The following is a 23708-nucleotide window of genomic DNA, read 5'->3' on the forward strand; positions in this document are numbered from 1 at the left end:
GACTCTGTCCATTGCTCGAACGTGTCCTAATGAGAAACCACCAGCAAACAGTCATTGTTTACAGACCACATCTCGAAGGAAAAGTTAAAAACACAGTGAAATTTACGTGACGGAATAACGGAGCGAAGTGAACTCCAAAGCAAACGCTGCTTGGTCGGCTGGCTGGCACGCAGGCTGTGGTGTATGGCTTCTATTCATAGACGTGAAATTAAAGGATGCAGTTAAACGCAGTTGTGAAACGGCCAGTCCAACAGCTGCATTTAGTTTGTTTTTCAATTTCTCATTGCCTTTCTTGTTTATTAGCTGTGACTCTGAGGTCAGAATTAAAACAAATATTTTAATGGCAGCATTTATGATGTTGGCAGGGAGCGCTGCGGCTCAGCGCTGTGATTCGGACACGGCGATCTGGGTGGTGAGAGGAGTCCCCTCGAGTTGAAACGGAGTCACCATTGGTGAGACTCCTCCAATGTATAATGTCTGTAAATCACACAACTGATAAGCATTGGGAATCTGGGATCTGCCGTGGAGTTCTTACAGCAAAATGCACGTGCTGAAAGGATCTCGGTTTTAGAAAGGGAGGATCTTTATATGAATTTTTGCCACGTTAAAAGCTAACAAAATTCCTCTGTTCCTTTTGAGAGATCTGAGGTATAAAGGCCTTTATGAACTGTGATAATTAAAACCAACTTGTGTGTAAATTATACACGTCTCTCCGTCCTATCGAAATGGTTATATTTGCTTTTAAGAGTAATTTTAGAGACTCTGGGGCTGTGGTTTTGTTTTGGTAAATTGTCTTTACTTCGCCACATTTAAAAGAAAATTAGACCTTTTATTTGTGCTCGCACTGAGCATTAGTTGCTAAATACATTGCTGTCCACACTTGTGCAAGTTGTGTAAAACCATAGATAATGCAATCAAAATAGAATCCGTAAGGAAGGAAATAAGATCAGTGTTTCAGAAATCACTTCCATACAGATCGGGTTTTACATTATATTACCATTTCTACTAAGCACATTTTAGAATAAGCTTCCTCTCCACCCTGTTGGAAAACAGAGCATGTTATGGACACACCAGGCTTTATAAAACATTACGTATGGTGATGCTGAAAGCCTCCTTTTCTATTTTAACTTCTTATTTAAATGTGGAATGTTTTGGAGTTCAGTGTATAGTCTTACTAGTGTTTTGAAGGTGATGAATAGTCAATTACTGGAATTTGGGGAGTCGCGTAGATAAAGGGTTTTAATACAAAAGTTGTAGCGTTTGGAGTTACAGCAGTTCTTTTCACCTTCATCCTGATGTGAAGCCCTGAAATGATGCTGGGCTGCTAAGCGTGCTGGGAAGCAGTGGGCTCAGCCTTTGAGTCTAACCCTGCAACTCTTCTATTTGTAACACCATACCAGCTGTTATCAGGAGGCCTGGAAACACCCAAGCCCTCTGCTTTTTATCTCTGTACCTTTGTTATTTATTTTCACTTTTACTTTCGTAAATGTTTCCCACTGTGCTATCTTCCATCCACAAACGTGGGACAGTTTTTAAGATTATTTGAAGAAGGAACTTCTCAGTATTTACATTCAGCATTATAGCAGATAGGTAGCTTCTGTTTATTGGTACGGTTTGGGGTCCTAAAATTAGGATTTCTGTAAGATACAACTTCAGTCTGGTTTTTGACTGCCCAAGAACGTGGTTTCCAGTTGCAGAGGTTTTCTCACTGATACCTGAATGAAACGCATTCTCCAGGGCTGAGGTTTTCAGCTAATGAACGTGTGCCAGGCTTAGCTGCTTTCTTGTCATATCTAGGAAAATATTTTATAATCGGTTATAGGTATTTCAGTTTGAAACAAAATTTACTGTATGTCAAAATTATTGATCGTTGTACAGGTTAATGATGGTTTTTGGCAAGCTTTTTCTATGTTATATGAATGATAGCTGTGGTTTATAGGTTAAATTTCAGATTGTTGGTGACAGTTTTAATGAACACTTTAAAATCATATTCATTTTATTGTCTCTAACATAATTTCATTCTGTGCAATTCACTGGTTAATGGATAGTCTGTTCATTTATCTAGTGCACGGGTCAATAAGTTTCGTTCTCTCCTCCCTGTAGAGGGGAAGAAGGGCCAGATCCTCTTCTGCTTGCAGAGGAAGGTATGTTTTATATCATCTGCTTTCCCTGATGCACACTCTGTGGGAGCACAGCGGCAGCCCTGCGAGTGGAGGGTGCTGCAGGAGCGCAGGCAGCGTGTGCTCTGCTGTCTCCTTCCCAGGCAGCGCTAGCGGTTGCTGATAGGCTTTTATTCTTTCGTTTTTATTTTTCCCCATAGTGACTTTGTAAGCCTGAAGGGAAATTGCAGCCCACTTGTGTTTTACACCATGGCGTGGGCTGCAGAAGGAGAGTTTCATGTGAAAATTAGGTAGAAATGCCATTTGTAGGCTGTTGCAGTTAATTTGTACGTTCTGGCAGAGTAAGTTCTCGGTCAGGATTGTGGTGGAGTCAGCGGCGGTGGGACAAAAAGAGAATATGCTTTACCAAGCTGAGAAATCTCCTCGCTTTCTGGCTGCTGCATTCGTGCTGTAAGTGGGTGTCGGGGTGAATAACCTCCATGTCTGAAGTAAAATCCCCCGCCTCCAGCTGAACTCTGGTAGCATTTTTCCAGGCAGTGTGCTGTGTTTCTGCCAGGTTGCTGAGATACTTGCCTCTCGGCTCTTATAGAAATTTGAGACAATTAATTTTTGTTCCTAAAGCTGGCACCATTCCTTACAAGCGTTAGAGATGCCAGCTATCCACTGTGGCAACTAATCACGTGGCCATACTGCCTTTGATTTTCTGTATTCTTCTGTGCCATTGAATTGGGATAGTCTTACATAAGTGGAGAACAATTTCTGGCTTATCCCAAGAAGCAGAACCAGGCTCTCCTTAGCTGAAGATAATGTGAATCAGTCCTTCGCAGGACTGCCATACTTATCAGTTGTTTGTAACCTCTGCACAGAAGAGCACTTTGGGAGCTCTGTGCTGATTGCTGCAATGCTTCTCAGACATGAGGTCTTAAGGGTGCATAAGTGTGAGTGAGGAGAATGTGAAAAAATCATTTTAGCAATTTATTGATAAAAGCAGAGAGAAGTCAGTACTGCATTTTAAATATGTTCTCTAATTTGGAGCATATCGATGTGTGAGGTTTGATTCTGAGGAACATCTTCTGTCCATCTTCTTACTCTGCACTCTGTGGAAGCACGAGGTTAAGCACACTGATCTAGTGAATGGTTCTGTAAGCAGGCTGAGCTCCTGGGAGAGACAGAATGGGGAATGGGACGTAGGTCTGAATTCCCTTTTCCACCCATGTTCATCAGCAGCGCTGTGCCTGAGCGGCAGGCCCTGCTCCCACCTGCTTGGCATCGGGGCCTCTGTTGGCTGGCTGGCTGGCACAGCCCTGGGCATGGATTCCTGTGGAAAGCCATAGCTGCACAGTAATGCACTGGAATGGGGCAGGCCAGTAACGGATTGCAGCACTTCAGGATTTTGCCTGGTTTCTGCTGTTTGCTTTTGCTGTCCCCCGTCAGTCAGACACCGTGAGGATTGCTTTGGGAGTCAAGTTCAGAGCAGAAGCTCGTGCACCTACTTGAAATGTAAATCATTTGTGTCTGTTACTGCAAGCATTGTCTTGTTTCTCAGTTACGCTGAGGAGGGAAGGCTTCACTGCCAAGAACTGTATCTGCATAAAATCCAGTAGGTGGCTGTGGGTAGCTGGGAAAGATGAGAATTATCCTGTGCTGGATTTTTTATTTTATTTTTTGAGAGCTTGTGCTTCAGTTGCCAATTTTGTTGAGGCAAGTAGCTAGACTTACAGCCTCTGGGAAGGATGTTTTGTTACAGAAGCCTGGTGGTGGTCTTCTGGGACAGCCTGTTTGAGTACAGGCTTTTCTGTGCACATCCTATGTGTGTCCGCAGAAGTTTGTCAGCTGCAGGGTTCTGTCATGTTCTTCTTACCATCTGGGGGTATAGTTAAAAGCAATATTTTTTGGTACAAGCTCTTGAAAAGAAAGTGGAAATACTATAATTATGACATTCCTATAGCAATACTCAAATGCACCTTCAGTTTGGCAATAGCACAGCTTTTAGATTTGTAGGATGAGCAAGGTACATTCTGCTATATATATTAAGTAACATATATCGACAGTATTATATACAATTAATACATATTATGTACAGTAGTGTAAATTCATACAGCTACCTTGCAAGTTTTGGAACAGGGTGAATGTTTTGACCATGAAAATTTGTATGTACAGCAGGAAAGATTTTGGAAGTAAGACTTGATTGCTGCTGAGTTTAGAGCAAGTTTATTAATGTAAGAAAGATTCCAAAGAAACAGGTTAGGAGAGGAAGAAATGTTCTCAGTGAAAAAGAAGTGGGAGACTTTTCAAGTTGTGGGCAGTTAATTGAATGAATAGTGGCACAATTCCAGCAATGCAAGGAGAAGGGGCTAGAAAAAAAGTTTGCAAACAGTGTAGGAAACAAAGAGCAGAAATCAAAGCTATTGCTGCAATTTCAATCCAGTTTGTTACAATAGGAGTGCTTAAAAAGAAAGGTACACTGAAAATGAATTGTAAGAACTTCAGGCTCATAATGTTAAGGATTGCAAGCTACTATGTGGTAAGCCAAAAGGCTGAGAAGCTGTCATCCACTCAAGGTCATGCAGCAAGTCTGTATCAGCGAAGGATGTTACACGGGATTCTGACTCCATTGCTGAAGCCAGGAAGTGATATTCAGACACTTTTTGTACTTAGATTTGTTAGTTATGGTTATTTAAATGTCAGAGATAAAGTTTATAATAGGTAATTAAAGACTAGAAGTGCAATTCGTGATAAATATCAGGTTTTCTTTAAAATGTGGTGAGTAAATTATCTGCTTTCCCAAAGTGTTACTCCTACCAGATTAGTGACAGAGCTGTGAAGTGCAACACATCTAAATTTTAAATAATTACGCTTCTTTGGCTACAAAAGCGTTTTTCTGTCCATTAATAATAAGGAAATTAATGTTGGACCAGCAGTGAAACAGATGAAGCTGTATACTCCTTGGGATGCCTGACTGCACCTTTAATAGACCTGAAATTCCTCTGATTATTTAAATGTTCTATATTGAAATGCGATGGTGGCCTTGAGTTAATAGTTAAAGAGGTTTAAATTGGAATGTCCCTGCAAAAGGCTTTCCAATTGATCAGAGCAAGTGGGCAGAAAAATGCCTGATTTGATTGTTGGAAAGCATTGATAGTGCCATGCAGTTTAACAGATTTGGTTTTTTCTACCTCCTAAACTGTGCAATTGGACTTTTATCAAGCATGTAGGTTACTTAAAAGTTGGAGGTGTCTTTTATAATGGCACATTGATGTACTGAAGCACTGATTTCCTGCAACCAGGGCCTCATAGTGCTGGGACTTCTCTAATGAATGCAGCTTTCTTAACAAGTTTGCAAGATGAATCTTACTTTGGAACATCACCCTCCTGGATGTGTCATCTGGAGTAAAATAAGCTAACAGGTAGCTATTTAGTGACAGAATAATTCCTTGCTTTTTCCTCTATTTTGACTTCCAATTTTTGACTTGAATTGTTGCCTTTCAAGACATGTATTAAAAATAGCAGAATGGCATCGTATTCAGTGAATTGCAGATACAAAGGCTGTGTCACAGTATTGCACATGCCTGGGCAGAAGGTGAAACCCCCTGATTTTGAAAGCTATGTGGATATCAATTCAATTCATATTCATTTCAAATTCATATCAATACATAGCTTGAAAGCTTCGACAGGGGGTATTTCTTAGCAGCAAAAATGTAGAAAGGAGGACCTAGCAGTTTAGCACAAGGTGTGGTTTAAACAAATTGTCTCATAGTGAGTAGCCAGGTTGATGTCGGTGAGAATGGCCTCTTTCTGAAAATATTTCCATGTTTATTTTTATGTAGTTTTAAAATTCCAGTTATCTACATCCCTCCCTTGTTTTTTTCCCATTTTCCTTAAAGGCCACCCTGCAGGAAACCCATTTTCATTCTACAGACACATTCCTTTAAACCCACGGTTCTCTATTAAATAATCACTCTCCCTTCAAATAGCTGTGATTTAGGCAAGTATTGTTTTTAAGAGTCTGAAATAAAATCCCTCCTTGTTTCCTGCAGTTTTTACCCTGGAATTACACGGAAGAGGATCTCACACCTGAGGAGAAGTGTATATGAAAGTCTGTAATGAGGGCTTCCTGTTATGTGGATGAAAGAGATGTACTGAAAAAGAGGGCTAGTGTTGTACAGGGTGTTAATTCTCTATTTTTTAAATTTTAGAAAGATGTGATTATCAGTATTTCAAATTCATCACTTCTTAACCTTTTTGAAAGCTGCATTTATTAATCCAAGCACCAAACCTATTATCTCCAAATTTACCCCCAAGCCAGAAAGAAGTGGTGCAGCAGTAGGATTTCCCAGCAAGTTTGAAAGGAGCCCATTTCCTCTTTCAGAGTTCTGATATCTGGGAGGGGAAAGAACATACAAAACGTTTCTCAGTCATCAAATTCACATCGTCGTGCAAATATTTTACTGCTGGAATAGTACGTTTGAATTGATTCCTTACTGCAGATAGAACTTATAATACTTGATACCCACCTGTGTACCATGATAGGCTTTTCTGATTACTGCCAGCACTTCTCCCTTTGTTATACATCCCCAAAGAGGGGAATCTTGGTGTCCTGTCCTTTGCTATATGCTGTTTCTGCCCTTTTTCTGTTTCTGTGCTTTTTGTAGTCTCAGATTGCCCACCTTCAAGATCAGAGGAGTTTTGGGGCTTTTGTTTCTTTAAGCTTAAAAATATTGTCCTAATCTACTATTGTTTATAATCTATTTTTCCATAGCTAGTTTCATCCTACTGCATACAATCTCAACCTTCTTTACTGAAGGTTGCTCTGTTGTCACCTTTATATGGTCAGCTAACTTGGTATAGATTTTTTTCCTCACCTTTTTATAGAAGTCTTGCATTTTATTAAAGTTTGTCAGTTACAATTAAAACAGGTGAAATTTAATATAAGGCTGAATATATTGAAGAGACGTGTGGGCACTTGTAGAGGTTGATCTGCTCCAGTATCACTGGTGGTGAATATACTCTGTTTTGGTACTTCATGGGTTTGTAATTAATTCACAAATACGTTAAAATGATTATCAGAACACTCATTTAGCACAGCAGGCGTTGCTAATGAGTTGTTAATGTCCCTTAGCATTAAAGACGCACAAATATATAAAAAGGGTCGAATTATTTCCCATCTTGAATGTAGTGGCAAAAGCTCTGCAGACTTCAAGGAGGTCAGGATTTTATCCGCCCTCTGTAACATTCACTTTATTGTAATTCCAATTAAAAGAGAAAAACACAATAATATATTTCAGCAGTTAAATGTTTACTGCAGTCTGTGCGACTGGAGCAAAGCCTCAAACACCACTGTAATGGTGGTGGCTGTGGGTTTGTGTCCCTTGTGGAGGAGCTCAGAAAAGGAGTCTGTTCCCTTTGATCTTTTGCCCTCATTTACTCTGTTGCCCCCAGCGTGCGTTCTTTAGCTTAGGGAGGCAGAAACCCATCCTGCTCGAGGTTTACTATTTATTGGGCCATCAGCTGTAGTCAGTTAGCATTTGAAACTGCTGAGTAGGATTTAGCTCATAAAGCACAGTGCTGAGCCATCTGGTAGACATAGCAAAGGTCTGGTGGATTCCATACATCCACCCCAACCTCCAGATATTTGGATTAGATATATAACTGTCTTGATAGAGCTAAAGTGCAGAGCAGTCGCCAGAGTACACTCACTGGTAATCATTCAGATACAAGATAACTCGTTTTCTGTTTCTTTTGACTTGCTGATTCTTAATATTTATCTTCAATTTTTTTTGATATCTTTATGCACTTGACTTTTCTTAGTGAATTACAATAAAGTTAGGGTTTCCTTATTTAATTCAGCTTTCAGAGACCAAGTGTTGTAGTGATGGCATTTGTGTTAGAAGCATACGAAGTCTCAGCAGCACTAATAGTTGGGTATATTTTGATTAGTATCAGCCTCAGCGAGGAGTTAAGTGAGTAGAAATAAAGCTGCTGCTCATGGGTAGGTTGCAAGTTTCATAAAAACACAGACCAAATAAGCCTGGTCACATCTTCCATGGTTGGTTTGAGGCTCTTGGAAAGGAATAGCAGTGCACCCAGCAGTGAGAAGGGAAGGATGCGGAGTGAGTGTGTGGGTTGTCAGGAGCAGTGTAACAAGTGTGGTTCCTCTGAGTACTCTGATGCTGGTCTTTGGAAACTACAGAGCATGATATCTCAGCATTTCAAGGCATCTGTCCTCATGTTACAAATATACATATCTACCTGAGAAGTTGCTCTTATATTTTTAATACTATTTGTAAAATAGGATATTTATGCAGTGGCTGTGCAGGAAAATGTCAGAATTGCATACTTAGGTGTATCTGTCAATACCTGTGTTCTTTGTGCTATTGTATGGCTGCTTTCCTAAAACGTGTGCTCTTAGTGTTTTTAGAACAAATCCAGCACAGCTCAAATGCACTGAGCTCTTTGGCATGCAATTGCAAAATGACATTGTTTTGGAAGGAGGAAAAAAACTGCTGTTCTGAAAGATGACGTTACTTAACGTGAATTTACTCAGGAAACGTAAACCCAAGGTGAAATTGTGCACATGTCATTTGTATGCATGTAATAAACAACAATGCAGTTCCATAGGTGTTATAAATAGGATGTGGTGGAGATGCTCAGGCTGCTAAGGTTTCTCAGATTTTATAGCAAGTACCCAACTGGATTTGCTGCTCTCTAATTTTGCCTTTTGGGCTAACCAGCTGACGCCTAGCTGAAAAGAGTTATGTTCCTACAAGGCCACAGAAGCCTTACTATTCCGTTTCCTTCGGATTGTGGAGGACTCTGTGTACCATCAGCAGCTCCAATCCCACCCTTTCGGCCAACCCTCATCTATCAAACCCGGGCTGAGAGCTAGCGAGAGGAAGCTCCCAGATAAACATACAGCAGCGCCTCAACTCCTAATCACTCTGGGCTTCCGCTTCCAGGCCCTATAATTAGAAGTCCTTCTTTTCCTTGTATTCCCAGTTGACGCAAATGCTTTTTGTGGCTTGGCACCTCATTTAGGGCGTGGGCTTAGTTTATGGCCAGGCCAGAGTCTGGTTTAGTCTTCTGATACTGCATAAATAGCTCTTAACCCACAGTCTACATCTGTACTGGTTTTTCCTTTTATGCATATATTCGCTGCACTTTTTAATGTTTCTGTCCTGAAAGAAGCGCATCGTTTCCCAAACACAATGCATGGAAAGCAGGCAGGTGTGTGTCTGTCAGGTATAATGAAGGAATTTTGTTATTGTTTTTGCATCTAGGACATCAGGTCCCTTTAAACTGGGTTTTAATCATCTCTGTGGATTTGAAAAACCACATAGTAAAGCAGTCATTAACTTAAACTAACTGTACACCTCACATTACGGATTAAAATAAAGTCAGCTTTGCTGGGAGATGCGTACTAATTGCTGTCAGCTTGGTGCGTAGATTTCCGTGGGTTCTGTACATGTAAGATGTTCAATTGATTTCAGATGGTATCTTTTAACCAGGGATTAATGCCAGTTTGAAAAATAAGCAGGAAATCCTTGAGAATTACTCACTTCTCATCTATGGTTATTCATACATGAAGTACTTTGTACGAGAAAACATTTTGGAATGAGCTTATGACAACTTTAACCCCTATTTCCGTCTAAACAGCCTCTTGAGAAAACTGTCACAGTCTTTGAGAAAGTGGAGCTGAAGTTTCCTGCACATGAAAGAGAAAGTGAGGTCGGTGCTGAGTCCGGAGGTCAGGTGTCAGTGGGGTGGGCAGAGGAACGCCATTGCTGTGCTGTAGGAATGGAAAGCTGTGATCCTCTGTATGAAGCAATGAGAGGTGGAGAACACCATGCCGAAACATAGCTCCCATCTCCTAAAACGTCAGAGATTTAGTGTTTGAGTAACAGTAGTGAGTAAGATGTTTGGAAGTACAGTTTTATAAATGGGTTTTCTTGTGCACCTGTGGTGCTGTGCTTGGGATCTCTGTGTTGAATCAGCTCTGCAAGTGTATATTTGTCTTTCAAATGCAAATGTTTGTAGGAAATCATCTCCTTTAGCTTTCTGAAGAAATAATTGTTAATAGAAGTGAAGGGCCTGCTTTCTTTTGGCTTTCATCTAATAAATTGCATTTAATCCAAACAGTGGAAGAAAGGACTTTAGGTTAGACATGCAATATTGCCAAGTCAGATGCTGTTCATTTTTTTATTTTTAAGGCAATTTGTTTACACCCACAAATACAGCCTCTCTCACCTCAGTACTCCTTCAATCTAACAAAAAAAAAAAGAAAAAAAAGCATACAAAGTCCAAAATACTGCAAGGCAAGGACAGCACGTTACTGTGCAGCCAGGCAGTATTTACCTCATAGGGCAGTGATCAGAATTTCAGGTAGGTGAGCATGTTTTGCCACTTAATTACTTAATTTGTTGAGACACTGCATCTGTCATTGAAGGATGAACAGGTGCTCCTGGGTGCTGTACTTGTTTGCCTGTGTGCTCCCAAACAGCACCCTAGCACTGTGTGAATAGAAATTACAGAATTGGAAAAATACCTTTGCAAGAAGCAAGGTGAAATTATATCAGCCTGTGGGCTGCAGGGTTTATCAGTCCATCTGCAGACACCTGCATCTCCAGCCAGGATTGGAAACAGTGCTACAGAGCAGAGTGGTGTGATGGACAGTGCAGTGTGGTGATCCCTGTGTTCTCACTGCCTCCTAATTATTACACCGCTTTCTGTCTCCAGCTCCCAGGCAGATTGTTGGCTCATTCCACCATGTTTGTGTGATGGCACTGTGCCGTGTGATGGGATGCACGTGAGCGCTGCGCTCAGATCTCTGGGTGCATTCTGCACGTGCGTTTACAAAAGACTTCTGGACAAATAAGCCTCCAGGTTTGCTGAGGCTGTCTGCAGGCTGCTAAGAGAAGCCCTGTGGGCACATCTCCTGCAGCTTCTCTTTCTCCAGGCCAGAGGCCAAGAGGACAGAAAGCACACTCAGCCTCCCTGAAAAGTGGTCTAATGTGTGAGGAGAGGCAGACGGGGGGATGCAGAAAATAAATACTTTGAATTAGGTCTTTTGGAATATCCTCGCTCCAGTAATAGTGTCAGCCTAATTCTAGTGCACAAACCCTTCTATTTGCTTCCGACTTTCTCCACTGGTATCGCTATATATTATCAAGGACTGCACACTTCACTAGGAGGGAAGTGTATCTTGTGATGTTTCAGAACAGAATTAATGCAAATTGTGTGCATAATCCCACACTAAAGACTTGGCTCACTTGCACTTAAGCAACTTTAGCTGTATTTCCTATCAACACAGTCACTACAAATCAAGGAAATTGCCAGTTAAGCCAACATTAACATCCAGACCAACCTCGACTCACATGCCTTACCGCCCAAACACAATACCCAAATGCACTCATGGATTTCTGAGCTCCGTAACAAACTCTCTTTCATTTCTAACACTCGGCACCGGGGCAGCAGCCTGGAGTAGTAAAGTATGTCTCCTGGAGAGAATCTTGCTGAGGTCGGGTTTAAGATATTTAAGATTCTGCGTATGTGTGATTTTGAGGAAATAAATGTCTGTGAGCAATGTGGGTGGCCGCACTCTGCATGAGCCCCACCAGCACAGTGGTCAAGCTAAAAGGAGCTTCGTAGGCAGATCTGTTTCTACGTGCAGTTTAGATTTCTCTGCAGTTCTGTACCTTTCTGCTGGCGTGAATCGTTCTTCAAAGTATTGATATTCACAAGTTTCTTCTATCTCTAAGAGCTGTGAGGCACTGCAGTCACCCACAGGGTCCTTGCTGGTGCTGTGTCAGTGTCCGTGTCCCTGGAGCACCCTGGGGGATGCTGGTGGGTCCGGAACATCAACATTTTATCTCCAATCTGAGCTTAAAGGCAGAGAGATTTTGGAGCTATCATGGAGGAAAAGTGCTCAGAGAGTGACCTAGTGGTAGGGTGCCCTCGGTTCTGCTGAAAGATTAATTAAACTTAATCTGAACTGAGATGATTCCCTGCCGCTCTGTATGTGAATTTGCTTTTTTTCCCAGTCTAATTCTGCAATTTTAGAAGTGGCATGTACCAGGCTTCAGTGATAACATGTGGGGGGGTTGGAATTTGTACTGGATGTATTTGTTAGGCAGCAGTGAGTAAAATAGAGAGAAAAAAAAATATGAACCATGCAGTCGTGGGTAAATAAATTGAGAACATGAACACTCCTTTATGACAGAAGTAAGATAACTGTTTGTCCTTTGAAGAGGAGTCAGGTAAAACGTGGAGATCTAAATTCTCTTCCTGGAGTATAAAAGGATTTGGCTGTGTTTAAATGGAGAACCAACGCAACGTGAACTGTGCAGAAAAATCCTGGTTTCCTGTAGTGGATATGATACTCTGAAAATTATTTAGGAGGTGCTTTAATGTAGCTATTAACATGCTTAAAATGTTTTGCATCTGAAATTGATAAAGTTAGGCGTTTATTTGGGGTGATAATTTCCTTAATTTTATTAATAAGCGAGTTAATATGGACATTTATATGCAGAAAAACAGGTATGAAGTTTGCTTACTGTATTCTCAAATTATGCCATAATGCCATACTTCCATATGCAAAAACATTTCTTTGTTTGGTATAAAAACATAATGGCATGTTGGCTTTCAGTATGTGTTTGTAAATTATGAAATGCGTTACGGACTGCCATGCAGAGAAGAAGTAAGCAGCATATAGAAGTTACTGTGATTCTGCTGCTCTTCTAATTTAATCATTTCAGTACATCCATCAGTGACCCGTTTTCAATGAAGTTAGTACCTAATTTAATATTTCACTTGAAAGCTCTCAACTCTGATTTGCTGCCTTTCCAGCCATAAATCAGACAGTTCCTTTCACATGCGTTTGTAAAAAGATGCTTCTTCAGGATTGTTTTGGTATAGGTTGTTCTAGCTGTGTTTTCATAGCAATTCTACGTCCAAAGCTAATTACTGTGGAAACACCAATCTTTTGTATACAGACTCTTTCAGTGTGAAGAGCACTTTTGGTGATTCCCTGCAGTGCTCATCACTTCAGTGCTACACGATGGTCACTCAGACTCCCAGTGACTTGAAATTCTCACAGGTTCCTCGGTTGCCTTTCATAGCTTTGTGCTGTACTTCTTCAGCAGTGCTGGTGTTGTATGATGTAGGCTGAAGTTCTGTTTCATTTTTATGAAATGAATCTCTTTAAATTCAGTAATTTTCCTGCAACTGTTTTGTTTCCAGAAACCACAATGTAAAGCACTTCAGCTTTTTAGATAGACGTTCTTAAGCCTCTTTTCAAGTGTTTAATCTCTTGTGCTTTTCTTTTTTTTTTTTTCTTTTTTCTTTTTTACCCAGGGATGTTGCTGGTCACTACTGACACGTTAGGCCACGATTTCCATGTTTTTCAAATACTGACACATCCTTGGTCATCATCACAAAGTGCCGTCCATCATTTGTATACACTTCACAGGGGAGAGACTGAAGCCAAAGTAAGTGGAACTATTTGCTGAAGAATAATCCCCAGACACCTTATACATTTTGTGTATGTTGGCACTTTAATGTTTGTTTCAGCACAGAAAGAGCCTTTCTTGTGTTACAGCCGCAAAAAGGATAAGAGCACAGCGTTTAACCTGGACAATAATAAATTCTTGCCCTTTACAATGAGGTGCTGTCAGATTTATTCAGATATGACTCTACCTCCAAAGAGCCCAGATTATTAGCTGTGTTTGCACTTAACCTTTTCTCATGTAACATTTGTCTAGTGCCTGTGAAGCAACTGTCAGGGTTTGCTTGACTTTGGTGGTAAAAGCCAAAGAAAGGCGACCGGAGAGTTGAAAGCAAAAGTTAATCCAAAGACTGTAATTAACTTTTATCTACACTTCAGCAGAATGGGGGAACTTGCTGGAGATTGGAGGGATACAATTTTAACTTTCCAATTAGAATCCCATTCCTAAAGATGGGAGGTTAAAATGGGCTTGCTTATAATAAGGTGAAAAAACCTGAATGCACATTTAAAAAATGTTCAATAAGTTGTTTTAGTAAAGTTAGAGATGCCACTCAATTGCTATTTGCTAGCATTGCTGTGACAGCAGCAGTGTGATGTATTGTGGCTGGATCCTTCACTGCACTGCTTTTAGGCATCAGGAGAGCTTCACCTTTGTAGCACTGAGTAACTGTTGAAGAACCTGTTTTAAATACATAAATAAAAATGTCACCAGAGGGTAAGAAATGAGTATTGCACTTGCTGATGCAATTACACACTGAAAGCACAGACTTGTGACAGTCTGGCAGATGTAAGCTAGTGTGACAGGGAGAAGCCTCGGGCACTTTGATTGTGACCCTGATACTGGAAGCCTGGGTGGCTGTGGTACCCTGATTACAGTTGCTTCATACCTTCATTTTTCCTATGGGTTGCACAGTTGCCCTTAAGTTTGCCTTACCTTTAGCAAGCAAAGATGATAGCTTTATTTAATGCGGTAGAGGCTGATAATATTTCAATCTGTGTGAATTTAAATTCCTGGTAGTTTAAAAGGGCTTCTGCTACTGTGCTGGCAAAATGTAAGCACTGTAACAGGCAATGGTTTCCTTCCTGCATAGGGAGGAATAGCCAATGTGAAAAGTGAGATGAAATTAAACAAAATGGTTCTTTATGTGGGATCATACATATAGTAATTATCTTGTAAGTGGTTTTTATAAATAAAAAAGGGCAAACATTGGAGATCTGTGTATATAAATGCTTTGTTATCTACCAGAGTGTGATATTATGTCTTCAGTGTGTCGTTCTTGTTTTGCTTCCGTAGAAAAAATTGGAAATGTCCTGTAATCAATATTCAAAGTATCAGTGCAGTCAGAAGGAACAAAAACGTTCTTCTGTATTTTATAGCTGATGAATTTATTTTTAAAGGCATACACTGGAAAGCAAACATGTGTTTTGAGACTAAACCTTTATTGATGCAAGTCTCTGGGATATAGCATTACTGTCTGTGTGAAGGTATTGTGTTAACATTCTCAGGATCAACATAGTAAATTTTTTTCCACATTTGCCACATAATTTTCATTTGGGACACGAACAGTATAGCTTTTGGAATGGTATAAAACAGAGAAAATCCTAAGCAGTCCCACGCATATTGATGGATTTTACCAATCCCCTGATAATTGAACTATCCAGCAACAATATCACATTGGTACATAGGGTTCTCAATACACATATTTAAAACATTTACATAATATGATGCATATTTCTGCTTTTGGAACAACAGTGCTTTCAGTTTTGTAGTGAGAAGGGCAGTGTGTGGTGCTGTTCTTTTGTTCCATAAATTTCATTAGACAAGAATTTTGGAGGCTGCTCAATTTAAAATTCTCACTGCAGATATTCTGAGAGACACACGGAAGCCTCTGTACCTCCTTTCTTGAGCAGAACAGCATTTATACATTTGCAACCAGACTTTTTTCCCCCTGGTTTGAAGCTAATTGTGAATCAAGGCCAATGGTCTTAAAGGTCACCTTCTGTACTGGAGCTATAAAAAGTTCTAATTTTTGTTGATAGACATGAGTGATTATCAGTGTCAGAATTTGTTTCGTTAGTTCCCGTTATAAATTGCTTAAACGTCATCATATGTCCTTGTTATACGTGGTAGTTGAATATCCATACTGAAATAATCTGCTTTCGTATGTGAGATTCTGGGCAATAGTGCTTCACCATGTATTTCCCCAGATGCCCCTCTTCCTGATGCATGACTTTTTTTCTTGCTTTTTGATTAGTTTGCATGTTTTTAGCAAGTGCTTGCCACCAATACCACAAAGCCATTCAGCTCATGGACAAAGCACTGGCTCAGCATAACGGTCCAAGCAGCTTTGCATCACTCTGAGACCAAAAGTTTGGGAACGGTGTGCATTGATGTTCCAAATGTTGAGGGGTACACCCGGAGTTACAGCAGTGCTTGACTCCACGCATCAGCCCCACAGCCTCCCCTCCTGCAGGGTCGCCCCTTTTCCTCCACCCTGAGGGTCGCTGGGCAGGCAGGGCTCGGTGTGTCCGTCTGTCTGCCAGGAAATCTGCTCTGTCCTTTGTGCACAGGAGCACCTCAAGTGGATTACACTGCATGCTTGATGCTTATTGAAGAAAAAGAAGCGAGTGTTATGATTTAATAACGGTGTTTTCTGATGGATTTGCTGAGCTCGAGCAGTGTCTCTAAGTCACCAACATGTCTTTCTGCTGAGTTAGATGTATTGGTTGTACTCAGTTCCTGGCAAAGCCCCTGGCTTTTTTGTGTGACCGAGATCAAGATGGGTTAAGATGGAAAATGGACCTCTGTCTCCTGAGGGAATTCTGAGGACAACAGCCTGGAAAGAATGTGAAGTGCTCTGATACTTTGTTGGTTTGAGTGATGGGAGTCCTAAGGTCACAACTTTCCAAGTTACTTTCCTGCAAACACAGTCAGAAGCCACTCTGTCACTTAGGCTGGATTAAGATCTTTTAGTCTTTAAGACCTACTTATGCTTTAGAATTTTTTTTTCTAAGGAGATCAAAACCTGGTCTGTTTGATGCACTGTGTCACATCATGAAGGCCCATTGCAAGTGCTGGTTGCATGTAGCCAGACCCGAGGGAGAACTGAAGCCTTTAGAGAATCCACGCCGCACAGTTCAGCTGCAAAGGGAAGAATGTGTGTGCAGCACACCTCTTGGTTAAGGATACTTTCCCTTGCCTTGCAGTTCTTGCATTGTGAGTCAACACCTACTGCACTTGTATTTTTATCCAAGAGTGCATTAGAAAACTTTTAATGAAGGTATAGCTTGCTCTGAGCCAAGGAAGTTCATTTACTTGCAGATGAAAGTTAGGCTGTCACCTGATGATCCTTTCCTTTTGATCTTAAATTGTAAACAGAAAAAAAAATCCCCGAAAACAGTATTATCTCCACCTAGAACAAATAAACGTAACGATAGCATCAGTGGGCCGCTGGCCAGGGCCCTCTGTAATCTTTTACGCTGTCAGACTTTTGTTATTCTGACTCTCCAACTGCTGCTAGAGCTGACTGCAGGCAGCAGAGGTAAACAGAAGGAATGATAAAAACATTCCAGCATGGGCTGCCCCAGAACATGGGCTGCTTTACTCTTCTCTGCAGCATGCGTTCATGCTGTGGTTTCATGGGGGTGCTTCAAACCTGTGTCACATACCGTGTCCGGGTAGCATTGGTTAGTTAGCAAACATTGGATATCAACCCCATGGGTGGTTAATAGAAACATCTTCCTGTCTTGTGACATGGTTATGTATTTGCAGTTGTTGAAATAGTCTCTGGAAGAGAGATTTTCTAATTATTAGAAAACCTGGGGGAGTCATGAAATAATATTGATTTAGAGAAGGTGATCAGTCTTTGATGGAAGCAGAGAAAAAAGCTGAGCAGTCTGAGGGCACGGAGCTCCGGGCTGAGTGTCAATGCTTAATGCAGAGCAGCTCCTCTGCCTGAGGGACCTGGTGTGAGTGCCATGGTGTGCCCAGGTTCTGCAGGGCTTTGTAGGGTTGAAATCAGTTTTGAGTGCTGAAGGAGACAGAGTTATGTCTGTGTGGGTCTGATAAATCAGATCGTGTGGCCCATGATTGTATTATTTTTTCTTTTGTGTTTGTTGTCATGTTGTTCCCTGAATTTTCTTGACCAAAAAAAGTCAAATGCAGACCAGTTCTTTGATTAATTTTGGCTCTCCCCCCCTCCACACTGCTGCTCTCTTGTTGTATAGCACTGGTAGTTTCTTTAATTTCTGCTATCTCTCTGCTCAATATAATTCAATACTTAAGTCTTGTCCTTCAAATAATGGTATGCTTCCTGTGTGACACTGCACGATGTGCATGCAGTAATGCTGCTTGTGCTTCATTGTCATTTCACTACAATGTTGAGATGCAAGTTAATGCAGTGAAGTGCACAAGGATATACATATTGCTATTGGGGTAATTTACCATGCTTGAAAAGGAGAGATTAGGAAAGAAAGCACCAGGAAAATAGAAATGATTTTCAATTGCTGTTTCTTGTAATTGCTATGAAAATACATGGTGCAGAGCTGTGAGCTTTGTTTTCTAACTCTTGCCTCGTGCACACATCAGTGGATGTGCACAGGAAGGGCACGAGCCCCGGGTTGGCAGCTCTGCATCACAGCTGAGGGCTGCAGATTGCATTCAGCTCACTTATCTGTGCCCCATAGCTGCTGTGACAGCCCCTATAGCTCCTTCTCCTTCAGCAGAAAAAAAGGGATGGTATAAACATAAGCGTGGTGCAGCAAGTTAGTACAATATTAACTTTCAGAAGACATGAAATCCAGAGGCTGGGTATGGGCTGTCAGTCATTCCCAGGGGTAGTGGTAACCAAGGTCACTGCTGTCCCATGCACTTCCTTGTGTAATCAGCCATACCTCTGGCTATTCCACTTTAATCAACTGCTTTTAAAATAGGTTTTCTGTGGGCTGCTCTTGCTTCTGTTTTGCTTTCTTCCAGTTATGGCTTAAACTTTAAATATATATATATATATATTCTCCAATTAACATTATATCTATATTTGGACAAGCTGTGGGAATAAAGAAGAAAAGATAGCAAAAACTTCTGTGTACTTCCGTTGTATGAAAAAGTAAATGTGTCTCAGCTTTGAAGCCTCAGCTTCAGATATTTCCCTCCATGTTTTTATCATATCAGAAATAGCTGTTAGTCTTGGAAGCAGATCTTCAGTGGAGCTGTTGGTAAATGACCTATCCTTGCAGGACTCCACATATTGCATTGCCCTACAGCCTTACTCAGTTCGGACTGTGAAGAAATAGTCGTAAAGACAGGAGGAAGCACTGATAATCTCACAAAACTACGTGGTATTGCAATTTAAAGTATCTTAAGTACTCCTGAGTTAAATAGAATCACGGGTCTGCGTTGCCTTTTATTGGCATGGACGGAAGAGGACAGATTAAATTCTATAAAGGCACGGGTATTAAATCTGAGGTTGACCTTGAGCTAAAGAGTAAACTTTGCATCATGAGAGATCTAGTGTACTTTGTAGTTTATTAACATATATCTGTAAACACTATGGGGTCTTGATTGATCTTTGGTATCTAAACATTACATCATAATTAACAACAAATCCAGAAATATATTATAAATACATGAAATAATAGTCCATTAACCTAAAGGACAGCAATAAATTGCAACGCTTAGCATAAACTTGAAAACCACTAATGGGCCACTGTGCAGCTTGTTTATACAAGGAGCAGTCAAGAACTCTGCACAGTGTGCAGTAACAGTGTGGTGGATAACAGCAAGTCTGATACGATAATTTATATATTCTTTTCATGACACACACGGCTGATTGTTGAAGAGCATGCTGCAGTGAGCGTTCTCCTTCTGGCTTGGACTGCTGCTTTCATCCAGGTCTGCTGAAAAGGAGCAGTGGGCTCCTTCCCATCACAGAAGGACTGTGCCCTTCTGGTGCTAACACACTTTAACCTGGGCCTTGCATGAAGCTGGAAGTATTTTCTGAATTAACTCCTTGAACTGTGTGTGGTACTGTTGCTCAGCACGTACCTGTGGAAGTGAAATTAGGCCCATTTTGAGACAGGTAGGAGATGCTTGTGTACAAAGGCAGCTTCCAGAACACAGCTTGTTACTGCTGAGCAGGCTTCGTAGGCGTGCTTCTAGAGAACTTTGTTCATTTCACACCCATCTGTCTACACTTCTTGTCCCCCCAGTGTGTCTTAAAACCCCATTCTTAGCCTCAGTGCTTTCTGTTTACTGAGAGTCATCAGGACCATGGAAGGCCATGCCCAGCTGTGGTGTTCGTGGTCGTTATTTTAAGAGGACCTTTTGGATGACGGTGTTCCAGGCACATTCTTCCTGGAGATCAGGAATACTTTTCTGTGTGATGTTTACATTGAGAAAAAACATCCTGCTACGATTGTTTCCCAGTTTCTTGGCTGGAGTTGTCAAATGCCAGGGCCTTTGTATTTACATGTATTTATTTTTTCAAACGGCGTAATCCTAAGGATGCATGCTGACAGCAGAGTATTAATATGGAAACATACATTTCTGGTACGCAGTACAGTGAGATACATTTTCTTCTTTATCATCTCATAATTGGAAGCTGCATCTAAAATGAATACCAAATATTTGGCAGCCAGTTGTGCGTTCAGAAGGTCAGCATCTGAAGGCAGACGTGGCTGTTCTTCATGTTCTTACAAATTGAAGATAGGGCCTTTGATAGGATTGGAGATCTATTCCAACAGACAGTGATTTTATTGTGTTAAGGATCTCCCTATTGTAATTGAGAATGGTGATTTGTATGCAGTTCTTACCTTTGGTTTGGACCAGTCCACGTTGCCTCTTCACACTGCAGGTGTGCAGGCAGTCCTGGTGCCGTGGCTTTGCTCAGACCCCACAGCTTTGGGGTTTCTTTTTTTGCCTCTTGTTAATCCCCGTGGGGTCTCTAATCCTTTCGGAGCAATCTGTAAAGGTGAAGCACTTTGTAGACAAGCCAGGCTCTGAGTGCTGTGACTTCATGTCAGTAATACCACAATCACCATGAGTGCTAAAGCTGCCAGATTTCAGCTGGTTGTGGAGCTGCATCATTAGCAGATCATTTGGGTGCATCCCCGTGGTTGAAAGGAGCAGGTGTGTAGGTGTGCTTTTTAGTTTTTCCACATAATGTCGATGAAGCACTTTGTTGGTGGCAGTCTGTCAGCCAAATATCGTGTCACAAGTCACAAGGCTGAAATCCTTTTTTATCTCGGAGGCTCCGGGGCTCGGTTGGAAACTCGCACTTTGATGAATACTTGCAGCTTTTGTCTGGAATAGCTGGAGTGCATTTCTGGAATATTTGTCAAGATTTTATCAGTGTTTACTCCAGTTTGAGTACCTAGTGTATTGTAAAACTGCCTTCAGTGAAATCTTAAAGAATTTTATTTAGTTTATGCTATATAGTAATATAATGAAAACTAATCCTTCATCTGTATGTTTGTTTGCCGTGTTAAATCCCACTTGTGTATGTGGATCTTTTTAGTCAGCTTTTACCTTTAAAAACATTGTTGGAAGGATTGTTTTAAGACTTCTTTTCTATGATAAATCATTTTAGCCTAGACTACTTGTTTTCTTGAGTTGTCTGCCAGTATGGGGCTGGAAACAAAGTTTAATCTCTCTTTTAAAGCATTCCTTCAGCAACAAGAATTTGCTTTCCATCAAAGTGTTATGTAAAGCACACTTAAAAGGGAATTATATCCTTCTGGACTTCATATCTGAGATCTGTACAAGCAGTAACTATGATAGAAAATATTTAACTGTATCACTATATTTGCTTCCACGCTGACCATTTTAAGCTGAAATTAAGGGTTGCATTTTTCAAGTGGTGGATAAGAACTAGTATGTGTAAGAAGAATCCTAACTGGGGTCTTTCCTGGGACTTCAGTAGCCGATTAATGAAGATTGTTAGCTGTAAGATGGAGTGATTTATATTGAGAAATTACCAGAGTTACTAAATTTCTTCCTGACTAAATTTTAAAACCTAAAAACAGCATTAGTCCCAAGGTAGCTGAATGGATGGTAGTTCCACTGATGGACAAAGTGAGGGTAGCAGGAGACCATTAGAGACAGCTTTTGAAAATACTGGGCATTGATTTTTGGTTGCTTAAGTTACATGGTAACTTAGGACATGGTTTTTCTGTTAACTTTAAATACAGTTTTGGGTGCCAGTGTTTGCCAAAATCGGGCTCAGATGTATTCTTTCTCTTGTTCTCATCCTTTCCTTTTCCCCTTTTTGGGTAGTTTCTAAAATTCAAAGTAAGAAAGCAAATAACAAAGCATGTAATTGAAATGATTTCCCTGTTCTTTTCAGAAGTAAATTCTATTTGAAAATTATGCCAAGCTCTCGTGGCTTTAAGTAGTGCTTTGCATCCTGGTTTGTTTTGATGAGTTCAGGCCTGCTTATAAGAAAAAAAAAAAATCAGAATCTTTTGCTAAGTGCATCTGATTTGGAACTGGGCATTGTTCTGCTGCAAGGCTCACTTGGTATCGATGAGAATAAAACACTTGGTGGGTGCTTTTATTAACATTCCCAGTAAAGATTTGTCTTTTAAAACATGTCGCTGTTTCCTCGTGTGCGCCGATGACTACATTTGCATTTCACTTCTCTGCTCTCCAGGTACAGGATATCTCCTTCAGCCACGACTGTCGCTGGGTGGTGGTCAGCACGCTTCGGGGCACTTCCCACGTTTTTCCCATCAATCCTTATGGGGGACAGCCCTGTGTCAGGACACACATGTCACCGCGGGTGGTGAACCGCATGAGCCGCTTCCAGAAGAGCGCAGGGCTGGAAGAGATCGAGCAGGAGCTGACATCTAAACAGGGAGGCCGCTGCAGCCCCGTTCCAGGCCTGTCAAGCAGTCCTTCTGGCTCACCGCTCCACGGTAAACTTCTTATCTCCCTGCTGTGTTGTCAGGAAGCCTTTCCCCCGCTCTCATTAATGCCCGTGTCCCCCAGCACGTTTCAGCACTTGGTGTGTGGCTGCCCGACCCCAAGAATTTGGTCCCTAAATATCGTTGGACCTGTTGGCCTAAAGACCTTCGTGGTCTTCCAGCTTCAGAGTAATTGCTAGAAACCTGAAAAACAGGAATGCTGAATTTACTGGAGATTGCAAGAATTGATTAATTTCCTTCTGTTTGCCCGTGTAGATGGTGCCACTAAAAACTGAGTTTCATAAAATGAGGTGCAGAAATATTTGGGGTATGCAGGTTTTATAGGAATGAGTCAAGTATAAATACTTAGGAAAGACAGTTCAAGTTTTTCTCTTTTTTTGATCTTGCAGTGTGACTGCTTAATATACCAAGAGAAAGAAATCTAAAGAATGTATCTATAAATCCTACTTCTGGGTGGATATGTTTTTCATGGTAGTGAAAGGGAGCCTCTAAAATAAAGGCTCAGCAGTCATCATTGTCTCCACTTCTTCAGTTTCTCCTTTTTGTTGATTTGCCTTCTCTTTGATGAGGTCTCTACTGGCAGCCATTTGTTTGCCTTCAGAATCAGCTGCAAACGTACCCCCTTCTTTCTAGTAAGTCACAGCTTCCATTAAAATGAGAGTTTAAGTATCAGTTTGGGACAGCTAGCCACATTTTTTCCTGTGTAAAGGTATTAAAAGCCACAGGGAACAGTTCCTCTTGCCTAATTACGTGTAGGATAAGAAATGCTTGTGAAACCTCAACTATGTTCTGTCACAGTCCGCATCTTTATTGCTAGAGATAATCCTTGTGAGATTTCTGAATCAGAGGAACACATTTTTATACATAGACACATCTATGCAGCAGTGTGGACAACAGATCTTGGAGGACAGGCAACATGGAGAGCACTTGGGGCCTCCTCATAGACCAGGTGTGTTTGTGGGCCAGCTGCTGCTAATCCTGCTGTTATTTCCCTAGCATTACAGTCACTTTGCTGCAACCTTGGGCCAAACAAAGGGGACGTTGCGAGCAAAATCCTGGCTTGTTATCTTTCTTTTTTGATTCGCTGTTATAACCCCTCGATGTGAACTTGTGATTAAGCTTTGTTCTTGTAAATATTTCCAGACTTCAGATTTTGTAACATTTTT

At 41.0% G+C, this 23708-nt stretch overlaps 1 protein-coding gene across 18 annotated transcripts in view; it reads left to right on the plus strand.

The window, feature by feature from the left end:
• BCAS3 (BCAS3 microtubule associated cell migration factor) overlaps nt 1–23708 on the plus strand; it is a 302474-nt gene that overhangs the window by 72817 nt on the left and 205949 nt on the right. For all 18 annotated transcript variants that reach the window (XR_007380784.1, XM_048967281.1, XM_048967283.1 and 15 more), the window contains exons 14-15: nt 13470–13603; nt 22269–22533. Coding sequence is in view for 17 of the 18 variants with exons in the window: in XM_048967281.1 (XP_048823238.1) it covers nt 13470–13603; nt 22269–22533 (399 nt within the window). In the remaining variant the exon portion in view is untranslated. The remainder of the gene's footprint in view (nt 1–13469; nt 13604–22268; nt 22534–23708) is intronic.

The sequence above is a fragment of the Lagopus muta genome, chromosome 20 (assembly GCF_023343835.1).
Source record: "Lagopus muta isolate bLagMut1 chromosome 20, bLagMut1 primary, whole genome shotgun sequence".
NCBI lineage: Eukaryota > Metazoa > Chordata > Aves > Galliformes > Phasianidae > Lagopus > Lagopus muta.